Source organism: Coregonus clupeaformis, chromosome 14 (genome assembly GCF_020615455.1).
Source record: "Coregonus clupeaformis isolate EN_2021a chromosome 14, ASM2061545v1, whole genome shotgun sequence".
Classification (NCBI taxonomy): Eukaryota; Metazoa; Chordata; class Actinopteri; order Salmoniformes; family Salmonidae; genus Coregonus; species Coregonus clupeaformis.
The window spans coordinates 4,864,638-4,892,383 of NC_059205.1; the positions used below are offsets into that span (position 1 = coordinate 4,864,638).

Below are 27,746 nucleotides of genomic sequence, written 5' to 3' on the forward strand. Positions count from 1 at the left end.
CTCACAAACTGAAATCATGTGTGTTCACAATCAGTTACCGAGAGAGTGCCGCAAATATAACATTCATTTGTATATATGCTATCCACTGTATAGCCTACATGAAGTCGGTTCCTGTTTCAGTCATGTCTTCGGTCACACTCGCGTAGAGTGGGTCAAACAAAAACACTAATGATTGGTTGACAATAGAGGCTTCCACAATGCAGGATGAAGCTGGTGAAGAGCAATTGCAGAAAACTTGTAGTCGACGACAGTCAAAACTTCATGACCTTTGATCACATGATTTCTGTCAAGTTCAAACAGTCGACATGTAGGCGCAAGTCGGACAATTTTTATAACGCAACACACAGCATTATAATGGTCACCGATTTGACAAAAGTGATCCGCTCGAACGCACCCATTGATTTGCCCCTCCCCCCCAAACCCTGGTCTGGTCTCTCGAGTCTTGCTTCGCGACTTGTTTCCGGAATTATCGTGATGTTGTGCCTCTCGGTTTGGAAACTGTGCTACTGCACTTTAGTTGGAAGAAACAACACAGAACACACAGTATAGTTTTATTAGGCCTACACGATTATGCAATTATTATAAACGTGCAATTAACTAATTAAGATTTAATTTCTCTAAAACCTTGGCAGGATGAACGGAATTGGGTGGGTGGGTCTCTTTGAAAACGTTTTTAATTGTTGAGTAATTGTCATGCATGCTGTATTTCGCAATATTCCGTGTAATTGTCATGCATGCTGTATTTCGCAATATTCCGTGGATTTGATGGTCAGGTGGAATAACTGGAATTTGAGCAGAGTCACGCGATAAAAAAGGGACCTCTTTCTCCACGAACAGAAGGACTACAAATGCTTTCGGTTTTTCGCATATCTACTTTGTCGAAAGGATTCAACTAGGACAGATGCCTTGTCCAGTCCACACTGTACTACTGCCTAGGGTCAGGAGACCGCTTTCACGATATGTGAGGCAAAGGTCAGAAGGAGGAACCCGTCTAACTGTTGCTGAACACGAACTCGTGTTGTAATGGAGACTCCGACTCAGAGGAACGGATTCAAAAGAGAAAGTTACATTCTCTCTGTGGATGTGGGGACAACGTCAATCAGATGTCACGTTTACGACAAAGAAGCCCAGATTCGAGGATCATACATCACCAAGGTATTGGATAGGCTCGATTCAATAGAGCTATGAGAAATTGAAATTAAGTGTCTCCGAATTAGGCATGCTAAATCATATGAATTAGGATTATTTCATGAGTATGGACCCTGGTAATGGTTGTTGCTGGCACGCATAATCTCCACATTGTCAATTTTACTGGTATGATATGTTTACAGGTGAATCTCTTGTATCCCGAACCGGGCTTGGTCGAGTTGGACCCCGAAGAGCTGTGGAGAGGATTCGTTAAGGTGGTGAATGGTGCTGTGCAAGGTTTGTACCATTTCCCACCTCTCTCCATATGGATAGGCCCACCATGGTATATTTAGCCCTGGATTTGACCTCAATGGCACTCTTCTGATATAGTTCCAGTCATCTAGGGTTTGTACTGGCTCTGGTTTTCATCCTTGCCTTATAGGCAAATCAGAGATTGAGGTGTTGGAGATCTCTCTAGCCAATCATTGACACTAACTGATCAGCTAGTACCTTTTTACACTACTAGGCCAAACTGAGTCAAGTCGAGCTGTACTGGGCTGGCCTGGTTAAGCATCCACCATAGTTGCTGGAAGCGTACTAGAAAGGCCAGTATGGTTTGGGTAGGCCCTAGAGTGGGAGTCAGGTATAAGATTGAGGAAGAAACATGGATCTGAGTTGTACAATTTTGATAAAGTGCCTGTAAAGGGAGAACAATTTTTTTTATCTTCAATACTGACCATTTGACACACTATCCAACATCTGTGTGTCTGTTTCTCACACATACTGCTGCTGGGCATTGCTTGAAGTGGACTGAAATAGGTGATGTAACTCATTTTGGGTGCTGGTACTGTTTATATTTAGGTTCCGGAACTCAGTTTCGGTTTATAATAATAAATAATAATAAATGCCATTTAGCAGACGCTTTTATCCAAAGCGACTTACAGTCATGTGTGCATACATTTTTGTGTATGGGTGGTCCCGGGGATCGAACCCACTACCTTGGCGTTACAAGCGCCGTGCTCTACCAGCTGAGCTACAGAGGACCATAAGGTTTCGTTCCTGAAGTCAAGGGACGATGTTCCTAATCCAATGTATAGCCCGGCCTGGTGTTAAAATAACCCTTGGTTCTATAAATGTTTAGTGTTGACAAGGAACCAGATAGGTTGACCTATAGGCAGGTTGCTGGTTTGGATATAACAGGAACCAGTTTATCATGTCTGACAGAAACCAATCTGGTGGGATTCTAGAGATCCAAGATGTTGTACCCTTGTTGTACTCATGTTGTACCCTTGTTGTACTCATGTTGTACCCTTGTTGTACTCATGTTGTACCCTTGTTGTACTCATGCTGTACCCTTGTTGTACCCTTGTTGTACTCATGTTGTACCCTTGAGCTAGGCCCCTAAAACTGCTCCAGGGGCACCGCACTGTGACTGACCCTGGCTTCCTACCCCTTGGGGTGTTAATGTGTGTTTCTGTTGGGGGTTGGGCTAGGGCAGGGTTGCACATCCTGGTCTGTTGGGGTTGGGCTAGGGCAGGGTTGCACATCCTGGTCTGTTGGGGTTGGGCTAGGGCAGGGTTGCACATCCTGGTCTGTTGGGGTTGGGCTAGGGCAGGGTTGCACATCCTGGTCTGTGGGGGTTGGGCTAGGGCAGGGTTCCACATCCTGGTCTGTTGGGGTTGGGCTAGGGCAGGGTTGCACATCCTGGTCTGTTGGGGTTGGGCTAGGGCAGGGTTGCACATCCTGGTCTGTGGGGGTTGGGCTAGGGCAGGGTTCCACATCCTGGTCTGTTGGGGTTGGGCTAGGGCAGGGTTCCACATCCTGGTCTGTTGGGGTTGGGCTAGGGCAGGGTTGCACATCCTGGTCTGTGGGGGTTGGGCTAGGGCAGGGTTGCACATCCTGGTCTGTGGGGGTTGGGCTAGGGCAGGGTTGCACATCCTGGTCTGTGGGGGTTGGGCTAGGGCAGGGTTGCACATCCTGGTCTGTTGGGGTTGGGCTAGGGCAGGGTTGCACATTCTGGTCCTGGAGTAGTGGAGTAGAGTAGTCTACTGGCGTTTGCTCAGGTTGCTGGTCCAGGGGTGGGAATCTCTCTCCGTTCTTCTGTGTCACTTCTGCCAAAAAAAGAAAAGGAAATGCCATACTCTAGGACAGGGTTCTTCAATTCCGGTCCTGGAGGGCCGAAACACCTCTGTTTTTCATCCTCTCCTTCTAATCAGGGGCTAATTCAGACCTGGGACACCAGGTGAGTACAATTAACTACCAGGTAGAGATGAAAAACAGAAGTGTTTCGGCCCTCCAGGACCGGAGTTGAAGAACCCTGTTCTAGGACCTCCGATGCTAATGTCGTTTTCACCAGCGTTTTGATAGCAAGCTGTTTTCAGCAGGGCATCACTTCTGCCATAAACACACAAATGTTCACTTACTGATGGCGTTGATGAATCATGTGTATGTTCCCCTCTCTGTCTCTCCCTGGTTGTTTTAGATTCAGGTTTACAGATGCGTCAGATGGAGGCCCTGGGCATCTCCACTCAGAGAGGCACCTTCACCACGTGGGACAGGTACATTTTACATAGGCTAAAACCACACTGTACAATTTAGGGAGGTACACAGAAAGAGTACATGTACACTGTTAATACATGCAGCAGGGTGGGCAGTCTCACCCTGTTAATACATACAGCAGGGTGGGCAGTCTCACCCTGTTAATACATACAGCAGGGTGGGCAGTCTCACCCTGTTAATACATACAGCAGGATGGGCAGTCTCACCCTGTTAATACATACAGCAGGGTGGGCAGTCTCACCCTGTTAATACATACAGCAGGGTGGGCGGTCTCACCCTGTTAATACATACAGCAGGGTGGGCAGTCTCACCCTGTTAATACAGACAGCAGGGTGGGCAGTCTCACCCTGTTAATACATACAGCAGGGTGGGCAGTCTCACCCTGTTAATACATACAGCAGGGTGGGCGGTCTCACCCTGTTAATACATACAGCAGGGTGGGCAGTCTCACCCTGTTAATACATACAGCAGGGTGGGCAGTCTCACCCTGTTAATACATACAGCAGGGTGGGCGGTCTCACCCTGCGAGGGCCGGGGTCGCAGGCTTTTGTTCCAGCGGAGTAATAACACGTACCTACGGTTAGACTACGGTTAGACTACGGTTAGACTACGGTTAGACTAAGGTTAGACTACGGTTAGTAGTCCCCTGTAGCTCAGTTGGTAGAGCATGGCGCTTGCAACGCCAGGGTTGTGGGTTCGTTTCCCACAGGGGGGCCAGTATGAAAAATGTATGCACTCACTAAACTGTAAGTCGCTCTGGATAAGAGCTTCTGCTAAATGACTAAAATGTAAAAATGTTAGTTGATTAGTAGAATCAAGCGTGCTACTGCTTGGCTGGAACAAAAGCCTGCACTCACACAGGACCTTGTTGATCCCCAGAGCTGAACAACAGTATGTTTGTATCTGTGTTGATATCCCACCTCACACCTTTCTCTCTCTCTCTCTCACACTCACACTCACACACACACACACACACACACACACACACACACACACACACACACACACACACACACACACACACACACAGGAAAACAGGAGTTCCCTTTCACAACTTCATCAGCTGGCAGGACCTGAGGGCAGTGGAGCTGGTGAGGTCATGGAACAACTCCTGCACCATGAAGGTTAGTCTGGGGTCATTCAAAGGTCACAGTGAGGTCACAGTTCAGCAGACCTTGTGATAATATGGTAGAGGTCATAGGTCAGCAGACCTTGTGATAATACAGTATAGGTCAGCAGACCTTGTGATAATACGGTGGAGGTCATAGGTCAGCAGACCTTGTGCTAATACGGTATAAGTCATTAGACCTTGTGATAATACAGTATAGGTCATAGGTCAGCAGACCTTGGGATAATACAGTATAGGTCATAGGTCAGCAGACCTTGGGATAATACAGTATAGGTCATAGGTCAGCAGACCTTGGGATAATACAGTATAGGTCATAGGTCAGCAGACCTTGGGATGGTACAGTATAGGTCATAGGTCAGCAGACCTTGGGATGGTACAGTATAGGTCATAGGTCAGCAGACCTTGGGATAATACAGTATAGGTCATAGGTCAGCAGACCTTGGGATAATACAGTATAGGTCATAGATCAGCAGACCTTGGGATAATACAGTATAGGTCATAGGTCAGCAGACCTTGGGATAATACAGTATAGGTCATAGGTCAGCAGACCTTGGGATAATACAGTATAGGTCATAGGTCAGCAGACCTTGGGATAATACAGTATAGGTCATAGGTCAGCAGACCTTGGGATAATACAGTATAGGTCAGCAGACCTTGGGATGGTACAGTATAGGTCATAGGTCAGCAGACCTTGGGATAATACAGTATAGGTCATAGGTCAGCAGACCTTGGGATAATACAGTATAGGTCATAGGTCAGCAGACCTTGGGATAATACAGTATAGGGGCCTCTATCTTTGGGCTCTGATTATTAATAATGATGACGATAACTTGCCTTGGAAAATGCGTTTCTTGCATTTTGCTATACCAAACAAAATGCAAATTACATCAAAACATTGATTTGGATTTGTTGTTTGTTTGTACTTTTGTATATGCAATTCAGCTTTTAGATGACTATTTCTACAAAATAAAACTAAACTAAATAGGAATGATAAGAACTGTGGCTGTGTTGTGTCCGTGACAATGGCAGGCGATCCACAGCGTTATGATGGTGCTGCACTTCCTGTCCAAAAACAAGCGCTTCCAGGCGGCCAGCCTCATAGTCTTCTCCACCCAACACGTCACCTTCCGCCTGGCCTGGGTCCTCCAACACTGGAAACAGGTGTGTGTGTGTGGCAGAGAGGGAGTTCAAGTGTTTGGGAGGGGTGGGGGAGTGAGTGAGGCTGTGTATGAGACAGAGAGGGAGAACATGTGGGTCGGGGGAGAGTGAGAGAGGCAGGTTTGTGTGCACATTCTGTAGTCAGAAAATACATTCTGTAGTCAGAAAACTACATTCTGTGGTCAGAAACTACATTCTGTGGTCAGAAACTACATTCTGTGGTCAGAAACTACATTTTGTATTCAGAAAAGTCCTCTGCTGTTTCTACCAACAGTATGTCTGAATCACACAATAACGGGCCTCTATGAATGATCACACAATAATGGGCCTCTATGAATGATCACACAATAATGGACCTCTATCAATGGGCTTTGGTATTATACCTTGACTCATAGCCTAGGTGTGTAGCATGACTTTTACCCCAGTTCTCCCTGACACAGAACCTGGCCTTCATGGACTCTGATTGGACGTACTGTAACTGACTGCTATAATAATATCACTGGCACACCGGCCAATTGTAGACGGAGAGAAACTTTTCCTAGAATCGCCTTACATTGAATTGTGTTGACCTGAATCTAACTATATAGGCTACTGATGGCAGATGCGTTGAAAAGCCTACCTGGCAACACTTCAAACACTAATGGCCCAAAGGCACACTGGGCTTTTCGATATGAATCATAATACACAAATGTTGTAGTCCTTACAGAGCAAAGTCACTGGCCTCCAGTTCTTTTAGTAGCCTTGCATGTGATTATTGAGGAACTGATTGGGAGCAAGAGAACAGGAGAGGGACAGCAGATGATATCTCATCCTCTTCTTCTTCTCTATATCCGCCCTCTCTCTCCCCCCTCTCTCCCCCCTCTCTCTCCCCCCCCTCTCTCCTCCCTCCCCTCTCTCTCTCCCCTCTCTCCTCCCTCTCTCTCTCCTCCCTCTCTCTCTCCTCTCCTCTCTCTCTCTCCCCTCTCTCTCCTCCCTCTCTCTCTCCTCTCTCCTCTCTCTCCCTCTCTCCCCCCTCCCTCCCCTCTCTCTCTCCCCTCTCTCCCTCTCTCACCCCTCACAGTTAAGTCAAGCAGTAGCAGAGGGCAACTGCTACTTTGGGACAATAGACACCTGGTTGCTTTATAAACTCACAAAAGGTAGGTGGTATGTTTCCTTATTCTCGTGTGGGTGCATGTGTGTGTGTACAGTACGTGACTGGCCAAGCCTGTGTGTATCTTTTAAGCTGTATTTATGATTAAGGACGGCACACACTCCAGGAAATTCAAGTATATTCTTTATTTGAATAAAAAAAATGTAATCTTGTACAAACAAACAGAAATACGCATCCACCACTCCAGCTAGATACCTTTTTCTACAGCACCTGTCCAAATCCATATCTTCAAGCTTCCCAAAATACTGATATGTGTTAAAGGAAAAATTCCACCCAAACTACTTATTCCTATAATTTACAGTGTTAAATAACACTAGTATGTGAGATCAATATTTTTTGTGAACAAATGTTTCATTTTGTCGTTTATAATAAGGAAATAAAAATCTGTTGCAGCTCAAATCGACTACAAAACCCACAATGCAATGCTGTCTCTCTGGGCTGGATGGCTAGCTAGGTAGCTGGTTGGCAAACATACAGTGCCTTCGGAAAGCATTCAGACCCCTTGACTTCTTCCACATTTTGTTATGTTACAGCCTTATTCTAAAATGGATTTTGGAGAAGAAAAAAAACAGTCCTCAGCAATCTACACACAATACATTTACATTTACGTCATTTAGCAGACGCTCTTATCCAGAGCGACTTACAAATTGGTGCATTCAACTTATACCCCGTAATGACTGCAAATTTATTACAAATAAAAAACAGAAATACCTTATTTACATAAGTATTCAGACCCTTTGCTATGAGGCTCGAAATTGAGCTCAGGTGCATCCTGTTTCTATTGATCATCCTTGAGATGTTTCTACAACTTGATTGGAGTCCACCTGTGGACCAAAACATTTCTGCAGCATTGAAGGTCCCCAAGAATAAAGTGGCCCCATCATTCTTAAGTGGAAGAAGTTTGGAACCACCAAGACTCTTCCTAGAGCTGTCCGCCCGGCCAAACTGGGAAATCGTGGGAGAACAGCCTTGGTCAGGGAGGTGACCAAGAACCCGATGGTCACTCTGACAGTGACCAGCCTGAATGCCAAGCATCATGTCTGGAGGAAACCTGTCACCATCCCTATGGTGAAGCATGATGGTGACAGCATCATGCTGTGGGGATGTTTTTCAGCGGCAGGGACGGAGTCTAGTCAGGATCGAGGGAAAGATGAACGGAGCAAAGTACAGAGAGATCCTTGATGAAAACCTGCTCCAGAGTGCTCAGGACCTCAGACTGGGACGAAGGTTCACCTTCCAACAGGACAACGACCATAAGCACACAGCCAAGACAACGCAGGAGTGGCTTCGGGACAAGTCTCTGAATATCCTTGAGTGGCCCAGCCAGAGCCCGGACTTGCACCCGATCAAACATCTCTGGAGAGACCTGAAAACAGCTGTGCAGCAACACTCCCCATCCAACCTGACAGAGCTTGAGAGGATCTGCAGAGAAGAATGGGAGAAACTCCCCAAATACAGGTGTGCCAAGCTTGTAGCGTCATACCCAAGAAGACTCAAGGCTGTAATCGCTGCCAAAGGTGCTTCAACAAAGTGCTGAGTAAAGGGTCTGAATAATTATGTAAATATGATATTTCTGTTTTTTATTTTGTATACATTTTCAAAAATGTCTAAAAACCTGTTTTTGCTTCGTCATTACGTGGTATTTTGTGTAGATTTAATCCATTTTAGAATAAGGCTGTAACGTAACAAAATGTGGAAAAAGTCAAGGGGTCTGAACACTTTCCGAATCCACTGTAGCTCCACACAATAACACCAAAGTAAACATCAGCAGCTACAGTTGAAGTCGGAAGTTTACATACACTTAGTTTGGAGTCATTAAAACTCGTTTTTCAAACCACTCCACACATTTCTTGTTAACAAACTATAGTTTTGGCAAGTCGGTTTGGACATGTAATTTTTCCAACAATTGTTTAGACAGATTATTTCACTTATAATTCACTGTATCACAATTCCAGTGGGTCAGAAGTTTACATACACTAAGTTGACTGTGCCTTTAAACAGCTTGGAAAATTCCAGAAAATGATGTCATGGCTTTAGAAGCTCCTGATAGGCTAATTGACATCATTTGAGTCAATTGGAGGTGTACCTGTGGATGTATTTCAAGGCCTACCTTCAAACTCAGTGCCTCTTTGCTTGACATCATGGGAAAATCAAAATAAATGAGCCAAGACCTCAGAAAATAAATTGTAGACCTCCACAAGTCTGGTTCATCCTTGGGAGCAATATCCAAACGCCTGATGGTACCACGTTCATCTGTACAAACAATAGTACGCAAGTATAAACACCATGGGACCACGCAGCCGTCATACCGCTCAGGAAGGAGACGCGTTCTGTCTCCTAGAGATGAACGTACTTCGGTGCGAAAAGTGCAAATCAATCCCAGAACAACAGCAAAGGACCTTGTGAAGATGCTGGAGGAAACAGGTACAAAAGTATCAATATCCACAGTAAAACTAGTCCTATATCGACATAACCTGAAAGGCCGCTCAGCAAGGAAGAAGTCACTGCTCCAAAACCGCCATAAAAAAGCCAGACTACGGTTTGCAACTGCACATGGGGACAAAGATCGTACTTTTTGGAGAAATGTCCTCTGGTCTGATGAAACAAAAATAGAACTGTTTGGCCATAATGACCATTGTTATGCTTGGAGGAAAAAGGGGGTTGCTTGCAAGCCGAAGAACACCATCCCAACCGTGAAGCACGGGGGTGGCAGCATCATGCTGTGGGGGTGCTTTGCTGCAGGAGGGACTGGTGCACTTCACAAAATAGATGGCATCATGAGGAAGGAAAATTATGTGGATATATTGAAGCAACATCTCAAGACATCAGTCAGGAAGTTAAAGCTTGGTCGCAAATGGGTCTTCCAAATGGACAATGACCCCAAGCATACTACCAAAGTTGTGGCAAAATGGCTTAAGGACAACAAAGTCAAGGTATTGGAGTGGCCATCACAAAGCCCTGACCTCAATCCTATAGAACATTTGTGGGCAGAACTGAAAAAGCGTGTGCGAGCAAGGAGGCCTACAAACCTGACTCAGTTACACCAGCTCTGTCAGGAGGAATGGGTCAAAATTCACCCAACTTATTGTGGGAAGCTTGTGGAAGGCTACCTGAAATGTTTGACCCAAGTTAAACAATTTAAAGGCAATGCTACCAAATACTAATTGAGTGTATGTAAACTTCTGACCCACTGGGAATGTGATGAAAGAAATAAAAGCTGAAATAAATCACTCTCTACTATTATTCTGACATTTCACATTCTTAAAATAAAGTGGTATCCTAATTGACGTAGGACAGGAAATTTGTACTAGGATTAAATGTCAGGAATTGTGAAATAATCTGTCTGTAAACAATTGTTGGACAAATTACTTGTGTCATGCACAAAGTAGATGTCCTAACCGACTTGCCAAAACCTATAGTTTGTTAACAAGAAATTTGTGGAGTGGTTGAAAAACGAGTTTTAATGACTCCAACCTAAGTGTATGTAAACTTACGACTTCAACTGTATTTGGCTAAGGTGTATGTAAACCTCAGACTCTTAAATTGATAGTGCATTTCATTCAAGTGATTTTACAGCTATCAATTTAGGAGTCTACAATCTCACCATGTTCAACCAGCAGATCGATGTGCCTCAGAGTGGAGTCTGATATTTGCATTGGCACCATGCAATGCACCCTGGACTGAAGAGGCATACAAATAGGAGAAATGTGGTGGACCCTCTGTTAAATTACACATTTCTCGAGGTAGGAATATCGCAAAAAATATGATCAATGGTTAATTCGAGAGAAGACAACCTCCCACACTATGACATCGGCCAGTATTGAAATCTGACATGTATGATAGACGTTTTCGCTATCTAAAAGTTGTATTCCTATTAACTTCCAGTGTAGTGAGAGCGGCCTAGGATGCCAAGGAAAACCGGCTGATTTTCTGCCTGCTTGAACGGCAATAGCTCAGATAAAAATGAAATGACACCTGGAATCGATAGATCACTCAGAGATGCACAAAAACAATATAGCATTCAAAATGGGTGAATCTTTCCTTTTTAAGCTTGTGAGCATGTAAGCGTGTGTATTTCCATGTTAATGATGAATTGTCATGCGGTTTAGCCTAGTGCTGCTAAGGTTTTGGGTTTCCTTGTTTTCGCAATCCTACTGCAGTCCTGTTTCCTCTGAAATCCCTCAGACACGTTGCATGACACAGTCAAGCGGGGATATGAGCTAATGATAGAATGTTCTTGGACAAATTGTTCTTGGTTCAGTGTCAATTGTACATGGTACATGGTCCCTGCCAAATAAACAAATATAATCGATCTGTATCTCTTCTCTAACCGATTCCAGGATTGGTCCATGCCACAGACTACTCTAATGCCAGTGCCACTGGGATATTTGATTCGTACCAGGTCGGTTTTTTCCTTGTGTAATAACTGTGTATCAGGGTGGGGTCAATTGCATTTTAAATTCAGTCAATCCAGGAAGTAAACTGAAATTGCAATTGAAATGTATTCTCATAGAGAAGCATTGCATTTTTAGTTGAATTACTGTGTGTCTTTGTGTGTGTGTGTGTGCACACGTGTGCGTGCGTTCCCCACAGTTGTGCTGGAGTGAATTCCTGTGCTGTCTCATCTCGCTGCCTCTCTCCATCCTCCCCAAAGTACTGAACACTGGGTGAGTCACGTGATACTGGTCACATGACTCACATGTCTCTAGATTGCAGTCAGAATTGAGAGATCAGAGGAGAACAGGCCACTTAAATGGCAGTTAGAATCCAAAAAGAAGGCCTGTATAATGTAGAGATTAGAAAGGGAAAGGAAAGGGGGGGGATATCTAATCAGTTGTAAAACTGAATGCATTTAACTGAAATGTGTCTTCCACATTTAACCCAACCCCTCTGAATCAGAGAGGTGCGGAGGGCTGCCTGAATCGACATCCACGTCATCGGCGATGCTTTACTAAACTCTATTTGTTTAGTTGCTTATCACTTGTATAGTCCCTTCTTGTACAATGTATACTGTATATTGTCTGTTGTTTTAACTTAATGGCCTTTAGTTTTTATAACGCAAAGCACATTTATGTGAAAAACAGACAATACAATTCTATGTTATCTTCTATCCATTATATAGAGGTAGGAGCCGATCAGCATAGCTACGTTACAGCAGGATACAGAGGCTACTGAGTTTCGTCCTGTTGTAACTGAGCTTTGCCGGGTTCAGTAAAGTGTCTTCTCTGCAAGTCATGTCAGACATTTCTATCACACAGTGGTGGCCGCTGAGGGGAGGAAGGCTCATAACGGCTTGAACGGAGTCAATGGAATGGTATCAAAACGCATCAAAGACGCGGTTTCCATGTGGTCGATACCATTCCACTGACTCCATTCCAGACATTATGATGAGCCATCCTCCCCTCAGCGGCCTCCACTGCTATCAATCATGGTCTATTTGTCCTCTTCGCCCTGATATCTAGTTACAGCGATAAAGCCTTATTGGATGTTGATTATCATTGTCGTATTTAATACCTATTCATTCATACATTATCTCCTCTTCTCCCTCATGCTCCACCAGTCACCACTTTGGCATGACAGATCCCTCTGTCTTTGGGGTGTCGATCCCTATCATGTCTGTTGTGAGTATCTCGTCTTTGCATCGCTGTCTCCACATCTTGGAAAGCGTCTGTTATCTTTATGGGATTACAGTATCTTTGTTTTGTCTGCGTCACCAGCCGTGCTAGGTCGGTGTGTCTTCAGGTTATTCTGCTATCTTTGAGGGAATATGACCTTTCGAAAATATCCACTTGCCTCATTAATTCTTAGCATCAGCTTTTTATTGCATGTTTTTAGAAACATACAGGGGATACAGTGCCTTCGGAAAGTATTCAGACCCCTTGATTTCTTCCACATTTTGTTATGTTACAGCCTAATTCTAAAATGGATTTTAAAAGAATCATCAGCAATCTATACACAATACCCCATAATGACAAAGTGAAAACAGGTTGTATCCCCCTAATGGTTAAGGTTAGGTTGTATCCCCCTAATGGTTAAGGTTAGGATGTATCCCCCTAATGGTTAAGGTTAGGATGTATCCCCCTAATGGTTAAGGTTAGGATGTATCCCCCTAATGGTTAAGGTTAGGTTGTATCCCCCTAATGGTTAAGGTTAGGTTGTATCCCCCTAATGGTTAAGGTTAGGATGTATCCCCCTAATGGTTAAGGTTAGGTTGTATCCCCCTAATGGTTAAGGTTAGGATGTATCCCCCTAATGGTTAAGGTTAGGTTGTATCCCCCTAATGGTTAAGGTTAGGATGTATCCCCCTAATGGTTAAGGTTAGGATGTATCCCCCTAATGGTTAAGGTTAGGATGTATCCCCCTAATGGTTAAGGTTAGGATGTATCCCCCTAATGGTTAAGGTTAGGATGTATCCCCCTAATGGTTAAGGTTAGGATGGATCCCCCTAATGGTTAAGGTTAGGATGTATCCCCCTAATGGTTAAGGTTAGGATGTATCCCCCTAATGGTTAAGGTTAGGATGTATCCCCCTAATGGTTAAGGTTAGGATGTATCCCCTAATGGTTAAGGTTAGGATGTATCCCCCTAATGGTTAAGGTTAGGATGTATCCCCCTAATGGTTAAGGTTAGGATGTATCCCCCTAATGGTTAAGGTTAGGATGTATCCCCTAATGGTTAAGGTTAGGTTGTATCCCCCTAATGGTTAAGGTTAGGATGTATCCCCCTAATGGTTAAGGTTAGGATGTATCCCCCTAATGGTTAAGGTTAGGTTGTATCCCCCTAATGGTTAAGGTTAGGATGTATCCCCCTAATGGTTAAGGTTAGGTTGTATCCCCCCTAATGGTTAAGGGTTAGGATGTATCCCCCTAATGGTTAAGGTTAGGTTGTATCCCCCTAATGGTTAAGGTTAGGATGTATCCCCCTAATGGTTAAGGTTAGGATGTATCCCCCTAATGGTTAAGGTTAGGTTGTATCCCCCTAATGGTTAAGGTTAGGATGTATCCCCCTAATGGTTAAGGTTAGGTTGTATCCCCTAATGGTTAAGGTTAGGATGTATCCCCCTAATGGTTAAGGTAGGATGTATCCCCCTAATGGTTAAGGTTAGGATGTATCCCCCTAATGGTTAAGGTTAGGATGTATCCCCCTAATGGTTAAGGTTAGGATGTATCCCCCTAATGGTTAAGGTTAGGGTTTGGGAACAGTATACTGATCATAAATATGTTACCTCTCACCCTGTAGATGGCAGACCAGCAGGCGGCCATGTTTGGTGAGTGCTGCTTCGACATCGGTGACGTGAAGATCACCATGGGAACGGGCACCTTCATGAACATCAATACTGGGAGCAAGCCACACACGTCTGTGGCCGGTACGTAGCTATAGTCTTCATCACAGATAGAACAATGAGACAGACATTTCACCGGATGTATAAATGTGGCTGACAATTCTGCACATTTTCTCATCGAAGGAAACATTTGATCTCAATACAGTTTTCTGTTTCCAAAACTAGAATCTGTTACGACTAAGCTTTGTAGACTTTACCCTTTGCCAAAGTTTCAAAACATAGCGTTGTTTAGAAGGAGTGAAAGGGCGGATTGACTTATTACACACACGCACTTCACAGAGTAGGCGTTCCCTAACGGAATTATGCAAATACATGCTAGAACGCGCCAATAGGCTCTCGCTAGCTCGTGCTTGGCTCTGCCCACCTCTTTGCTTGTTCTGCCCACTATGATTAATTTGATGCCATTGGAAACGACAGGCTGTGTTCTATCTTGGGTTAGTTATAAAAAATCTTTGTTTTTCATCCTGACTCAGATATGGACATAGTCCCACATATAGGTTACATCTTGACTCAGAGATGGACATAGTCCCACTTACAATCACCACATTATGAGAAGTATGCTTAACGGGGAAATCTCCATTGAAATAGCTTTTTAGCCGAGGGCTAGGCTTAATCTGTGACTAGGAAACTGTCCCTCAAAGTCAACATGTCATCAAGACCTACACATACACTCATTCATAGACACAATGTCTAAGTCAGGGCTGTAAGAAGCAGCCTTAAGAGCTACTGGCTGGGCAGGCTTTTGTTCCATCCCTGCTCTAACACACCTGATCAGCAGGTGATTAGTAGAATCGGCTAGGTTAGAGCAGGAATGGAACAAAAGCCAGCACAAGGTTGACCACCCCTGCTCTGTGTAAACTTTAAAGGACTAAAACGTTTGTATGACCATACAATTAGCCTATTTTATCGATAGGAGTGGTAAAAAAGGTGCTTGTGCATTGATAACCAAACCAAAGATGGAATTAACGATACGTAATAAAATAAAGACGGGACTTCTAAAAGCCTATTTCACACCACAGCCTGATGAATTTATTTTGATTTTGGCACAAATGACAATTTGGCACTGACTTGCCCATGGATTGATGTTTCAGCATTGTCTCAATGAAGAGTTTGGGGTTCGACCGGACACATTTTAGATTTACATCATTTAACAGACGCTCTTATCCAGAGCGACTTACAAATTACGTGCGACATGCATGCACAGTTACAAGCCTGCTAGAGTTAGCGACAGGCGGACGAGCAATATTCACCATCGTAGGACAGAGGAAGCCTGAGAAGGAACAGGAAGCTAACTGAAGCTAACTGAAGCTAGCTAGCTAGCTTTAGAAAACCCTGAGTAGATCTAACTTGCTTCGTAGTATACCATATATATATCTGATTCCCAATTTTGTCTTTGTTTTTCACAAATATTTTTTGGGGGGATTCCCCCTAGCTCAGAGAACACCAATAACAATGAATAAGGCACTTTTACAAAACGTAAGCAGTTCAGACATTGTCCCAGATTGTCATGAAAATGTGTTGTGTTTGTGTAGGTCTCTACCCTGTTGTGGGCTGGAAGATCGGCCCAGAGGTGGTGTATCTAGCAGAGGGCAACGCAGCAGACACTGGCACAGCCATTAAATGGGCACAGGAACTGGGTGAGTCTGACCACTGGCGTGATACCTGTTTAGCAGTAATCCAGTAGAGTCCACATTTAAAAAGGAGCTCTGTAATTAGGATATTCTCACAAATAAGGGGAAAGAGACCAACCTTGGGTTTCGAAAATGTAATGAGGTTTAGTACACACGTACCAATTCATATATTGCGTCATTCATATGTTGCTATTTGATAGAAGAATGGTATGAATACACAATGTGCATATAAGTAAGGTAGTATTTGGCCCATGTTTGGTGATGTCAGAGGAAGTGACATCAGTTGTGTCGTTCCAGAGCTGTTCTCAGACGTACGGGAGACAGATGCCATGGCCAGCAGTGTGGCCAACTCGGACGGAGTGTGCTTCGTTCCCTCATTTAGTGGCCTGCAGGTGAGTGTGTGTGTGTGTGCGTACAGGAATGATTTAAGCTTGTGTGTTCGCTTGCTCGCACAGACACACACAAGTATACTGTGTATTGCTTTGACAGTGAGATTATTAATGACAGTTGGTGTGTCATCGGACTTTGAGTTTGTGGTTTTGTGGGTGTTATGGCATGCATTTGTTTCTGGGTGACCTTGGTAGTAGTGTCATCATTAATGTTAAGTGTCTACAGTGTTGTCATAACGTTGTCTTTTCCTTCTCTGCCTACGTTTGTGCAACCAGCTTTTGTAAGTTTTGTCTCTTCTTTAATTTCATGTGAGTTTACGCTCCCAAAACATGCTGGAATAATGTTGTGTTTGTGTATATGCCTTTGTTTACATGTGTGTGAAATTGTGTTTATATATGCTCTTGGGTTTTGTTATATATATATATATATATGTAGGGCCCTATAAAATCAGTTAATTTTTTTTTGCCTGATTCCGTTTAGTGTTTTCCCAAATTCAGTTTTCTCAGTTTTGTATTTACAAGCTTCCATTTTCCCCATTATTTTCAGGTTTTCGCTCTCAAAATCACACTTTTTAAAAAATATAAAAACAACCAAATTGGATGTTCTAAGTCCACAACAATGCTTAAACGACATCAGGAGACCACTTGAGATCTGGGAAAAATCAGAGTAATTTAAATTTTTGTGTTTAGTTACCCTTTTAATGCAAGTGTGCAGCAGCCGGAGACCGTTGTTTGGTTAACGATGTTTCTGTAGCGCTCATGTGATTTGCAGATTTTGCAAAACAAATGGCCACTGGATTGATGCAAATAATCATGATATTATTCTGCCAGGTAGGCATAGGAAAAGGTAGGCATTGGGAAAGCCTTTCCATCTCTACCAGAAGAAGATTATCATTAGCATCATCGCTAACGGCTACATTAAGTGTAGACATATGCGCACCACATGCACAGACAGGGGAATTCATACGCCGTTTCCAGAAAGTTGCAGGGCAATACCAATCACTGATGCATTTTGTTGATGGCTTATGATTAACTTGGGCAAATTAATAAATGTTCTAAGTTCAAAACATTTTTGAATATTGTTGAATTCCATTTTTAATGTCTGGATTCCGTGATTCCGTCCGCGCTCTCCACATGGCAGATTTTCTAGGGCCTTGCCTACGGTGTGTTAGTGTTATGTCCTCTCTGTGGACGTTTAACGTGTTTGTGTGTTCACCAGGCTCCTTTAAACGATCCCAAAGCATGCGCCTCTTTCATGGGCCTAAAACCATCCACAAACAAGAGTCACCTGGTCCGAGCCATTCTGGAGTCTGTTGCATTTAGGTTAGTGTGATTTTACTTGAGAGTGCGTGCGTGGATGTGTGTAGGAGATATTGGTCAAGTTATAAATATAAGTTCTGAATGTATCTCTAAAGATGAATTAATGTGCTATGAATCAGGGCATAGGGGACAAAAATGGTATTTTGAAGAAGACCGGACTTATGTTAACTACAACACTGTAAGACCAAAATAGTGATAAGTGATCTATCTGAAGGTACAGTGCATTAGGAAAGTATTCAGAACCCTTCACTTTTTCCACATTTTGTTACGTTACAGCTTTATTCTAAAATGGATTAAATAAATATAAATCCACAGCAATCTACACACAATACCTCATAATGACAACGCAAAAACAGGTTTTTAAAAATGTTTGCTAATTTATTTATTTTTTAAAACAGAAATACCTTATTTACATAAGTATTCAGACCCTTTGCTATGAGACTCGAAATTGAGCTCAGGTGCATCCTGTTTCCCTTGATCATCCTTGAGATGTTTCTACAACTTGATTGGAGTCAACCTGTGGTAAATTCAATTAATTGGACATGATGTGGAATGGCACACATCTGTCTATATAAGGTTCCGCAGTTTGCAGTGCATGTCAGAGCAAAAACCAAGACATGAGGTCGAAAGAATTGTTCGTAATGAAGAGGGCACAACAAAACCTATTCCCCCTAAGGAGACTGAAAATATTTGGCATGGGTCCTCAGATCCTCAAAAGGTTCTACAGCTGCACCATCGAGAGCATCCTGACTGGTTGCATCACTGCCTGGTATGGCAACTGCTCTGCCTCCGACCGCAAGACACTACAGAGGGTCGTGCGTACGGCCCAGTTCATCACTGGGGCCAAGCTTCCTGCCATCCAGGACCTCTATACCAGGCGGTGTCAGAGGAAGGCCCTAAAAATTGTCAAAGACTCCAGCCACCCAAGTCATAGACTGTTCTCTCTGCTACCCCATGGCAAATGGTACCGGAGCACCAAGTCTAGGTCCAAAAAGCTTCTAAACAGCTTCTACCCCCAAGCCTTAAGACTCCTGAACATCTAATCAAATGGCTACCCAGACTATTTGCATTATCCCCCCACCCCTCTTTTACGCTGCTGCTACTCTCTGTTTATTATCTATGCATAGTCACTTTAATAACTCTACATACATGTACATATTTCCTCAATTACCTCGACTAACCTGTACCCCCGCACATTGACTCAGTACCGGTACCCCCTTTATATAGCCTCGCTATTGTTATTTAACTGCTGCTCTTTAATTATTTGTTACTTTTATTTCGTATTGTTTTATATTGTATTTTTGTGTGATTTTTTGGGGGGGTATTCTTTCTTAAAACTGCATTGTTAGTTAAGGGCTTGTAAGTAAGCATTTCACTGTAAGGTCTACACTTGTTGTATTGAGCGCAAGTGACAAATAAAATTTGATTTGATTAGAGCTCTGATACAGGATTGTGTCGAGGCACAGATCTGGGGAAGGGTACCAAAAAATGTCTGCTGCATTGAAGGTCCCCAAGAACACAGTGGCCTCCATCATTCTTAAATGGAAGAAGTTTGGAACCACCAAGACTCTTCCTAGAGCTGGCAGGCAAGCAAAACTGAGCAATCGGGGGAGAAGGGCCTTGGTCAGGGAGGTGACCAAGAACCCGATGGTCACTCTGACAGAGCTCCAGATTTCCTCTGTGGAGATGGGAGAACCTTCCAGAAGGACAACCATCTCTGCAACACTCCACCAACCAGGCCTTTATGGTAGAGTGGCCAGATGGAAGCCACTCCTCAGCCACTCCTGGTCCTCTGTAGCTCAGCTGGTAGAACACGGCGCTTGTAACGCCAAGGTAGTGGGTTCGATCCCCGGGACCACCCATACACAAAAAAATTTATGCACGCATGACTGTAAGTCGCTTTGGATAAAAGCGTCTGCTAAATGGCATATTATTATATTATAGTAAAAGGCACATGACAGCCCGCTTGGAGTTTGCTAAAAGGCACCTAAATGACTCTGACCATGAGAAAAAAGATTCTCTGGTCTGATGAAACCAAGATTGAACTTTTTGACCTGAATACCAAGTGTCACGTCTGGAGGAAACCTGGCACCATCCCTACAGTGAAGCATGGTGGTGGTAGCATCATGCTGTGGGGATGTTTTTCAGCGGCAGAGACTGGGAGAAAACGCAGGAGTTGCTTCGGGACAAGTCTCTGAATGTCCTTGAGTGGCCCAACCAGAGCCCGGACTTGAACCCGATCGAACATCTCTGGAGAGACCTGAAAATAGCTGTGCAGTGATGCTCCCAATCCAACCTGACAGAGCTTAAGAGGATCTGCAGAGAAGAATAAGAGAAACTCCCCAAATACAGGTGTGCCAAGCTTGTAGCGTCATACCCAAGAAGACTCAAGGCTGTAATCGCTGCCAAAGGTGCTTCAACAAAGTACTGAGTAAAGGGTCTGAATACTTATGTAAATGTGATATTTTTTATTCTACTTTTTCATACATTTGAAAAAATTGCTAAAAACCTGTTTTTGCTTTGTCATTATGGGTTATTGTGTGTAGATTGATGAGGAGAGGAAAAAAACAATTTCATCCATTTAGAATAAGGCTGTAACGTAACAAAATGTGGAAAAAGTCAAGGGGTCTGAATACTTTCTGAATACACTGATGAGCCTAATACCAGGGTGAGGAATTTGTACTGTTTTCTAGAGCTTGTTTTGTATCATAAACAAACAACAGGGACATTATATATTATCCCTTGTAACAACATACAAACATCACACAACATATCATTTTCAATAACCCCAACAATTTATCAGTCCTTCATTTTTGATGTGCTGTTAGGAAAGATTTTTAAGATGACATCTTGATCAGTAGGCCTTCTTTCTTAGAAAAAGTTGCAAAGAGGAAGTATGGGGATCTGGACTTTATTGCTCCGTCACGTACTGCAGCTAAAAAAGCATTCCAGCTCATATGCATGGATTTCAGGCTGATTGGGGAAAGTGGGGTCAATCAGGGTTCCTGGTGGGAAGAGAGTTGATAAGCCGCTGTCCAGAAAAGGGGGTTCGTACTGATGTGACGTGTGTGTGTGTTTGTGTGTGTGTGTGTGTTTCACCGCACTAGTGTGTTTGGGCATATACACTCAGTGGCCAGTTTATTAGGTACACCCGGTCGGACCCCTCTTTGCCTACAGTACAGCCTGAATTCTTCAGGGCATGGATTCTACAAGGTGTGGCGTTCAAACGTTGCTCAATTGGTATCAGCATGACGCAACAGGAACCGGGATTTGTCGGACCAGACAATGTTTTTTCCACTCCTCAATTGTCTGGTGTTGGTGATCGCGTGCCCACTGGAGCCGCTTCTTCTTGTTTTTAGCTGATAGGAGTGGAACCCGGTGTGGTCGTCTGCTGCAATAGCCCATCTGTGACAAGGACCGATGACTTGTGCATTCCCGAGATGCCGTTCTGCACACCACTGTTGTACTGCACCGTTATTTGCCTGTTTGTGGCCCGCCTGTTAGATTCTCGGTAAACCCTAGACACTGTCGTGCGTGAAAAGCCCAGGAGGCCAGCCGTTTCTGAGATAGTGGAACTGGCTAGCCTGGCACCAACGATCATACCACGCTCAAAGTCACTTAGGTCACTCATTTTGCCCATTCTAATGTTTCAATCTAACAGTAACTGGATGCCTCGATGCCTGTCTGCCTTCGGCCACGTGACTCACTGTCTGTAGGAGCGATCCATTTTCTAATAAACTGGCCACTGCGTGTATATTTGAAGTTAGTATACACTCTGATGTTTGTGTGTGTGTGCCATTTCCTAGGAACAAGCAGCTCTATGAGACGATGCTCAGAGAAACACACATTCCCATCAGGAAGATCAGGTAGGCCTACAGTGGAGAACTCCTATACATTTCAGATAATCACAAACCAATATCTGGATGGTGTCGTTATTCTATTGTGGTTTATTTATGTATTTATTTATTTATTGATGCTATCGTTGATTGATACTGATTTTACTGATCTCTCTACAGTGCCGTGAAAAAGTATTTGCCCCCTTTCTAATCTTCTCTACTTTTGCATATTTTTGATACTGAATGTTATCAGATCTTCAACCAAAACCTAATATTAGGTAGATAAAGGGAACCTGAGTGAACAAATAACACAAGAATTACATACTTATTTCATTTATTTCACAAGCAAAGTTATGCAACACCCAATGCCCCTGTGTGAAAAAGTAATTGCCCCCTTACACTCAATAACTGGTTGTGCCACCTTGAGCTGCAATGACTCAAATCAAATTGTATTTGTCACATGCGCCGAATACAACAGGTGTAGACCTTACAGTGAAATGCTTACTTACAAGCCCTTAATCAACAATGCAGTTTTAAGAAAAATAAGTGTTAAGTAAAAAAATAAATAATAATAATAATTAAAGAGCAGCAGTAAAATAACAGTATCCAGGCTATATACAGGGGGTACCGGTACAGAGTCAATGTGCGGGGGCACAGGTTAGTCGAGGTAATTGAGGTAATATGTACATGTAGGTAGAGTTAAAGTGACTATGCATACATATTAAACAGAGAGTAGCAGCTGCGTAAAAAGAGGGGGTGGGGGGGAACAATGCAAATAGTCCGGGTAGCCATTTGATTAGCTGTTCAGGAGTCTTATGGCTTGGGGGTAGAAGCTGTTAAGAAGCCTTTTGGACCTAGACTTGGCGCTCCGGTTACACTTGCCGTGCGGTAGCAGAGAGAACAGTCTATGACTAGGGTGGCTGGAGTCTTTGACAATTTTTAGGGCCTTCCTATGACACCGCCTGGTATAGAGGTCCTGGATGGCAGGAAGCTTGGCCCCAGTGATGAACTGAGCTGTACGCACTACCCTCTGTAGTGTCTTGCGGTCGGAGGCCGAGCAGTTGCCATACCAGGCAGTGATGCAACCAGTCAGGATGCTCTCAATGGTGCAGCTGTATAACTTTTTGAGGATCTGAGGACCCATGCCAAATCTTTTCAGTCTCCTGAGGGGGAAAAGGCTTTGTCGTGCCCTCTTCACAACTGTCTTGGTGTGTTTGGACCATGATAGTTTGTTGGTGATGTGGACACCAAGGAACTTGAAGCTCTCAACCTGCTCCACTACAGCCCTGTCGATGAGAATGGAGGCATGCTCGGTCCTCTTCTTTTTCCTGTAGTCCACAATTATCTCCTTTGTCTTGATCACGTTATGGGAGAGGTTGTTATCCTGGCACCACACGGCCAGGTCTCTGACCTCCTCGTTGTCGGTGATCAGGCCTACTACTGTTGTGTCGTCGGCAAACTTAATGATGGTGTTGGAGTCGTGCCTGGCCATGCAGTCATGGGTGAACAGGGAGTACAGGAGGGGACTGAGCACGCACCCCTGAGGGGCCCCTGTGTTGAGGATCAGCGTGGCAGATGTGTTGTTGCCTACCCTTACCACCTGGGGGCGGCCCGTCAGGAAGTCCAGGACTCAAAACAAACTCTTCCTGTAGTTGTTGATCAGATGTTGCTGTGGAGGAATTTTGGCCCACTCTTCCATGCAAAACTGCTTTAACGCAACGACATTTGTGGGTTTTCAAGCATGAACTGCATGTTTCAAGTCCTGCCACAACATCTCAATTGGGATTAGGTCTGGACTTTGACTAGGCCATTCCAAAACTTCAAATGTGTTGCTTTTTAGCCATTTTCACGTAGACTTGATTGTGTGTTTTGGATCATTGTCTTGCTGCATGACCCAGCTGCGGTTCAGCTTCAGCTCACAGACGGATGGCCTGACATTCTCCTGTAGAACTCTCTAATACAGAGCAGAATTCATGGTTCCTTCTATTAAGGCAAGTCATCCAGGTCCTGAGGCAGCAAAGCATCCCCAAACCATCAAACTACCACCACCATGCTCGACCGTTGGTATAAGATTCTTACTAAATGCAGTGTTTGGTTTTCACCAGGCATAATGGGACCCATGTTATCCAGAAAGTTATACTTTTGACTCATCTGTCCATAGAGCATTCTTCCAAGAGTCTTGATGATCTTCCAGGTGCTTTTTGGCAAACTTTTTGGAAGAGATGGGTCCCATTATGTCTGGCGAAAACCAAACACACACCTCATGCTGAAACAGCAAAGGGCCTTCCCCAAACTGTTGCCACAAAGTTGGAAGCACAGAGTAGTCTAGAATGTCATTGTATGCTGTAGCGTTAAGATTTCCCTTCACTGGAACTAAGGGGCCTAGCCCAAACCATGAAAAACAGCCCCAGACCATTATTCCTCCTCCACCAAACTTTGCAGTTGGCACTATGCAATGGGGCAGGTAGCGTTCTCTTGGCATCCGCTACTTCAGCACTCAGCGGTCCCGTTCTGTGAGCTTGTGTGGCCTACCACTTCGCGGTTGAGCCGTTGTTGCTCCTAGACGTTTCCACTTCACAATAACAGCACTTACAGTTGACCGGGGCAGCTCTAGCAGGACGAACTGACTTGTTGGAAAGGTGGCATCCTATGACGGTGCCACGTTGAACGTCACTGAGCTCTTCAGTAAGGCCATTCTACTGCCAATGTTTGTCTATGGAGATTGCATGGCTGTGCGCTCGATTTGATACACCTGTCAGCAACGGGTGTGGCTGAAATGGCCAAATCCACTAATTTGAAGGGGTGTCCACATACTTTTGTGTGTATATATAGCGTATCTATCTATCAATCATGAATCCTCAATGTTTTGTGTGTGTGACTATCATGGCAGGAGTGTGAGGTATCTGTATATTCTGAGGTGTGTGTGTGTGTGTGTGTGTCTGATATTATTTGTGTGTGCATGCAGGGCGGACGGTGGCGTTTGCACCAATGACTTTGTAATGCAGCTGACGGCGGACCTGTTTGGCAGGAAGGTCGCTCGGCCGACCCAACACGAAATGTCCTGCCTGGGGGCAGCCTTCGTTGCTGGACTGGGAGTTGGTACGACCCACACACACATACATGCACATGCACACGCATGAGTCCTGCTGCTAATCCAGTTAGGACTAGGTAGACAGAGGCTTGCAGAATAAGGGGTGTGTTTGCATCAGCAGTCGTCTTTACAGACAAAGATACTGTAAATGTTGATAGCTGTCGAATAGATCAAATACATTGAACGGCTGGAGTCTAGAGGAGAGGTTTGGAATCACTGCAATAGGAAACTCTGTCTCCCCTTGTTGACTCTCTCTCCCTCTCTCCCCTCTCCTCTCTCTCTCTCTCCCTCTCTTCTCTCTCTCTCCTCTCTCTCTCTCTCTCTCTCTCTCTCTCCTCTCTCTCCCTCTCTCCTCCTCTCTCTCTCTCTCCCTCTCTCTCTCTCTCTCTCTCTCTCTCTCTCTCTCTCTCTCTCTCTCTCTCTCTCTCTCTCCCTCTCTCTCTCTCTCTCTCTCTCCCTCTCTCCTCTCTCTCTCTCCTCTCTCCTCTCTCTTCTCTCATCTCTTCTCTCTCTCTCCTCTCTCTCTCTCTCTCTCTCTCTCTCTCTCCCTCTCTCCTCTCTCTCTCCCTCGCTCCCTCTCTCCTCTCTCCTCTCTCTCTCTCTCTCTCGTGTGTGCAGGCTTCTGGAAGAGTCAGGAGGAGCTAAAGAGACTCCAGAGCACTGACCGAGTCTTCCTACCCCGGAATGGGTATGGATTGGGTGATGGGGGCACGGAGGGCGAGTACACACCCATTCTGCAGAGCTGGGAACGGGCGCTGAAACGCTCTATGAACTGGTATGGCAAGCCCTGAGGCTCGTAGGACAGAGAGACGGACGTAGGCTTACAGTTGGGCGGACGCACAGACGGGACCTCTGGTGCTGCTGACCAAAGCCCTAAGATTGCCTCTTTGATGTCTGACCTCTCAATAGTATCTCGTTCTTTCTGTCCCGGGGGTTGGACAGATGGGCAAATAAAGTTTTTTTCTGATCGTATTATTCGAAGGAAATCTGACATGACTGGATCTGTAAGATGTAGTAGAATCCAACTGTGTTATATTAGTGACTACATCAAGGAAGGAAGGAAGATGCATTTGAAAAGTATTGGAACTGGGTTTTAGGACTGAGTGGTGGAACTCTAATGCTGCTGAACCTTACGACCTTTGACCTTGAGCCACTGACCATGCACTCAAGATTATTTTGACCCCCAATACAACCTTACCTAACTCATTACAGCACACAAGGAAAACGTTTTATGAACGTTTCACAACGGAAAACTAAACTGTGAGTTTCTTATAGAAAGTCCCTCCCTGTTGCAGTGTTTTCATTTTGTCTGATGAACCACCACCCAGGTGTGCCAGTACTGGAATAGATCAAATATATAGACTGTCTGGAGATGGGTTACTAGAGGAAACAGAACCAAACCATATGACCCCTGCTGGTTACTATCCAGCCATGCTAGAACCAATGGATTTCCATTGAGACCAATACTCCGTGGATTTCCATTGAGACCAATACTCTGTGGATTTCCATTGAGACCAATACTCTGTGGATTTCCATTGAGACCAATACTCTGTGGATTTCCATTGAGACCAATACTCTGTCGATTTCCATTGAGACCAATACTCTGTGTATTTCCATTGAGACCAATACTCTGTGTATTTCCATTGAGACCAATACTCTGTGTATTTCCATTGAGACCAATACTCTGTGTATTTCCATTGAGACCAATACTCAGTGTATTTCCATTGCTCAGGCTTAGTTTCTTCTCTGCAGTGAGTCTGGATCTGAGTACCTCCCTGACAATTTCTAGAACGCAAACACATTCTAACCGTTCTGTTCCTGAATAAAAACGTACTAGGACCTAAAAGCAACATAGAGAGAAATAACATATTGTAAGTCATCTTAAGGCATTATAATAAGGCATTATAAAGGCTCATGCATACTTATATGTTATAAAGCATTATACTGCAGGCTTTATGTAAAGCATTACACAATCTTCTAATCAGTCAGTGTTGGTAGCCAGTGTCTGTGCCTCATCTGTCAATCATTGCAGTGCCCCCCATTGTCCAGAGGAGGGAGCTAGTCACTGCTTTTCAACAGGGTTCTGGAACACAATGGACAATTCTAGATATAGAATTCATCTACTGTACACAGGGTTGGCTCTCAAAAGGCTTTCTCTTCTTGTCTACTCTCCTCTGTCTCTGCACTAATATAAGGCTCATGTTTATTAGGGCATGCAGTGGAAAACATTCTAGAATGTTTTGAAACAGAAAAAGGAGATCAGTGTTTCTTTATTAATCCCCCAGAGGAGACATTTGATTGCACCAGCCAATACATACATGGACAAGGCCATGTAGTCCCGCACTGTTTCTTCTTCTTCCATTTGATGACTAATGAACGAAACAACCATGGCTAGATGAAAGCAATGTATGGCGGCAGGCCACTGGGGTACTTGTTTTCACTAATCCAGAACTATTTCAGAGCAGCGTAGTGAAGGAAAGGAGACTATAGGATTTGATAGTATTACATATTATAATACTTTTGAGAATCAACCCTCATCTGCCTGGTTGCTTGAATCGGAAATGTATTTTTATAGTTGTTTTAATGTTCTTACAGACACAGTGATTATTGTGCTGCTTAATTGTGGCCCTTGGGGGCCACCATACCATAACTTACCATTGGATATTTGTGAAATTTGTATTAATTTATTTTGTATTGCTATCCATCGCGCTCTCTTCAGTTCTGTAGCCTGCCTGCCTTTTTTCCAAAGAACATCAAATGCAGGAGATGATATTTTAACCAATAGGATGCTGATGTTTTAACACTAGAACAAGACAATTTGACACCCTACTCTGTATGTATAACTGTTGTTAAAACTGTTGCCAAGTACTTACTTGTAAGCACGATAAAAGCTAAATTAGCTTGATTTGTCTATACATTGTTAGCCATTTGTCTGTGGATAAAATTGAGAAAATAGCATTGTGTAATAACGGTTACACGGTTAATAATAACATTAAAAACTTGAATGATCTAAA

At 44.0% G+C, this 27,746-nt stretch overlaps 1 protein-coding gene and 1 long non-coding RNA gene across 2 annotated transcripts; both read left to right on the forward strand.

The window, feature by feature from the left end:
* Positions 1 to 459: 459 nt before the first annotated feature.
* On the forward strand, positions 460 to 27,746 carry gk5 (glycerol kinase 5). Its single transcript, XM_041895593.2, has 16 exons — positions 460 to 1,155; positions 1,332 to 1,425; positions 3,611 to 3,686; positions 4,718 to 4,811; positions 5,846 to 5,977; positions 7,035 to 7,110; positions 11,465 to 11,526; positions 11,718 to 11,791; positions 12,685 to 12,745; positions 14,363 to 14,489; positions 15,998 to 16,102; positions 16,394 to 16,488; positions 17,705 to 17,808; positions 21,612 to 21,671; positions 24,607 to 24,740; positions 25,351 to 27,746. The coding sequence occupies exons 1-16, from the start codon at positions 1,024 to 1,026 to the stop codon at positions 25,521 to 25,523; spliced, it is 1,599 nt and encodes a 532-aa protein (XP_041751527.1). The 5' UTR covers positions 460 to 1,023; the 3' UTR covers positions 25,524 to 27,746.
* Positions 4,823 to 5,832, forward strand: LOC121580621. The gene is made up of 3 exons (XR_006003107.1): positions 4,823 to 5,459; positions 5,490 to 5,563; positions 5,601 to 5,832. It is a non-coding gene; the product is annotated as an uncharacterized LOC121580621 (long non-coding RNA).

Excerpts from the sequence above, each read along its gene's own strand:
- gk5 (XM_041895593.2), top strand. The coding sequence starts at position 1,024 with ATGGAGACTCCGACTCAGAGGAACGGATTCAAAAGAGAAAGTTACATT. Across the intron at positions 11,792-12,684 it reads CCCAAAGTACTGAACACTGG|TCACCACTTTGGCATGACAG; the intron begins GTGAGTCACGTG and ends ATGCTCCACCAG. Across the intron at positions 12,746-14,362 it reads CGATCCCTATCATGTCTGTT|ATGGCAGACCAGCAGGCGGC; the intron begins GTGAGTATCTCG and ends CTCACCCTGTAG.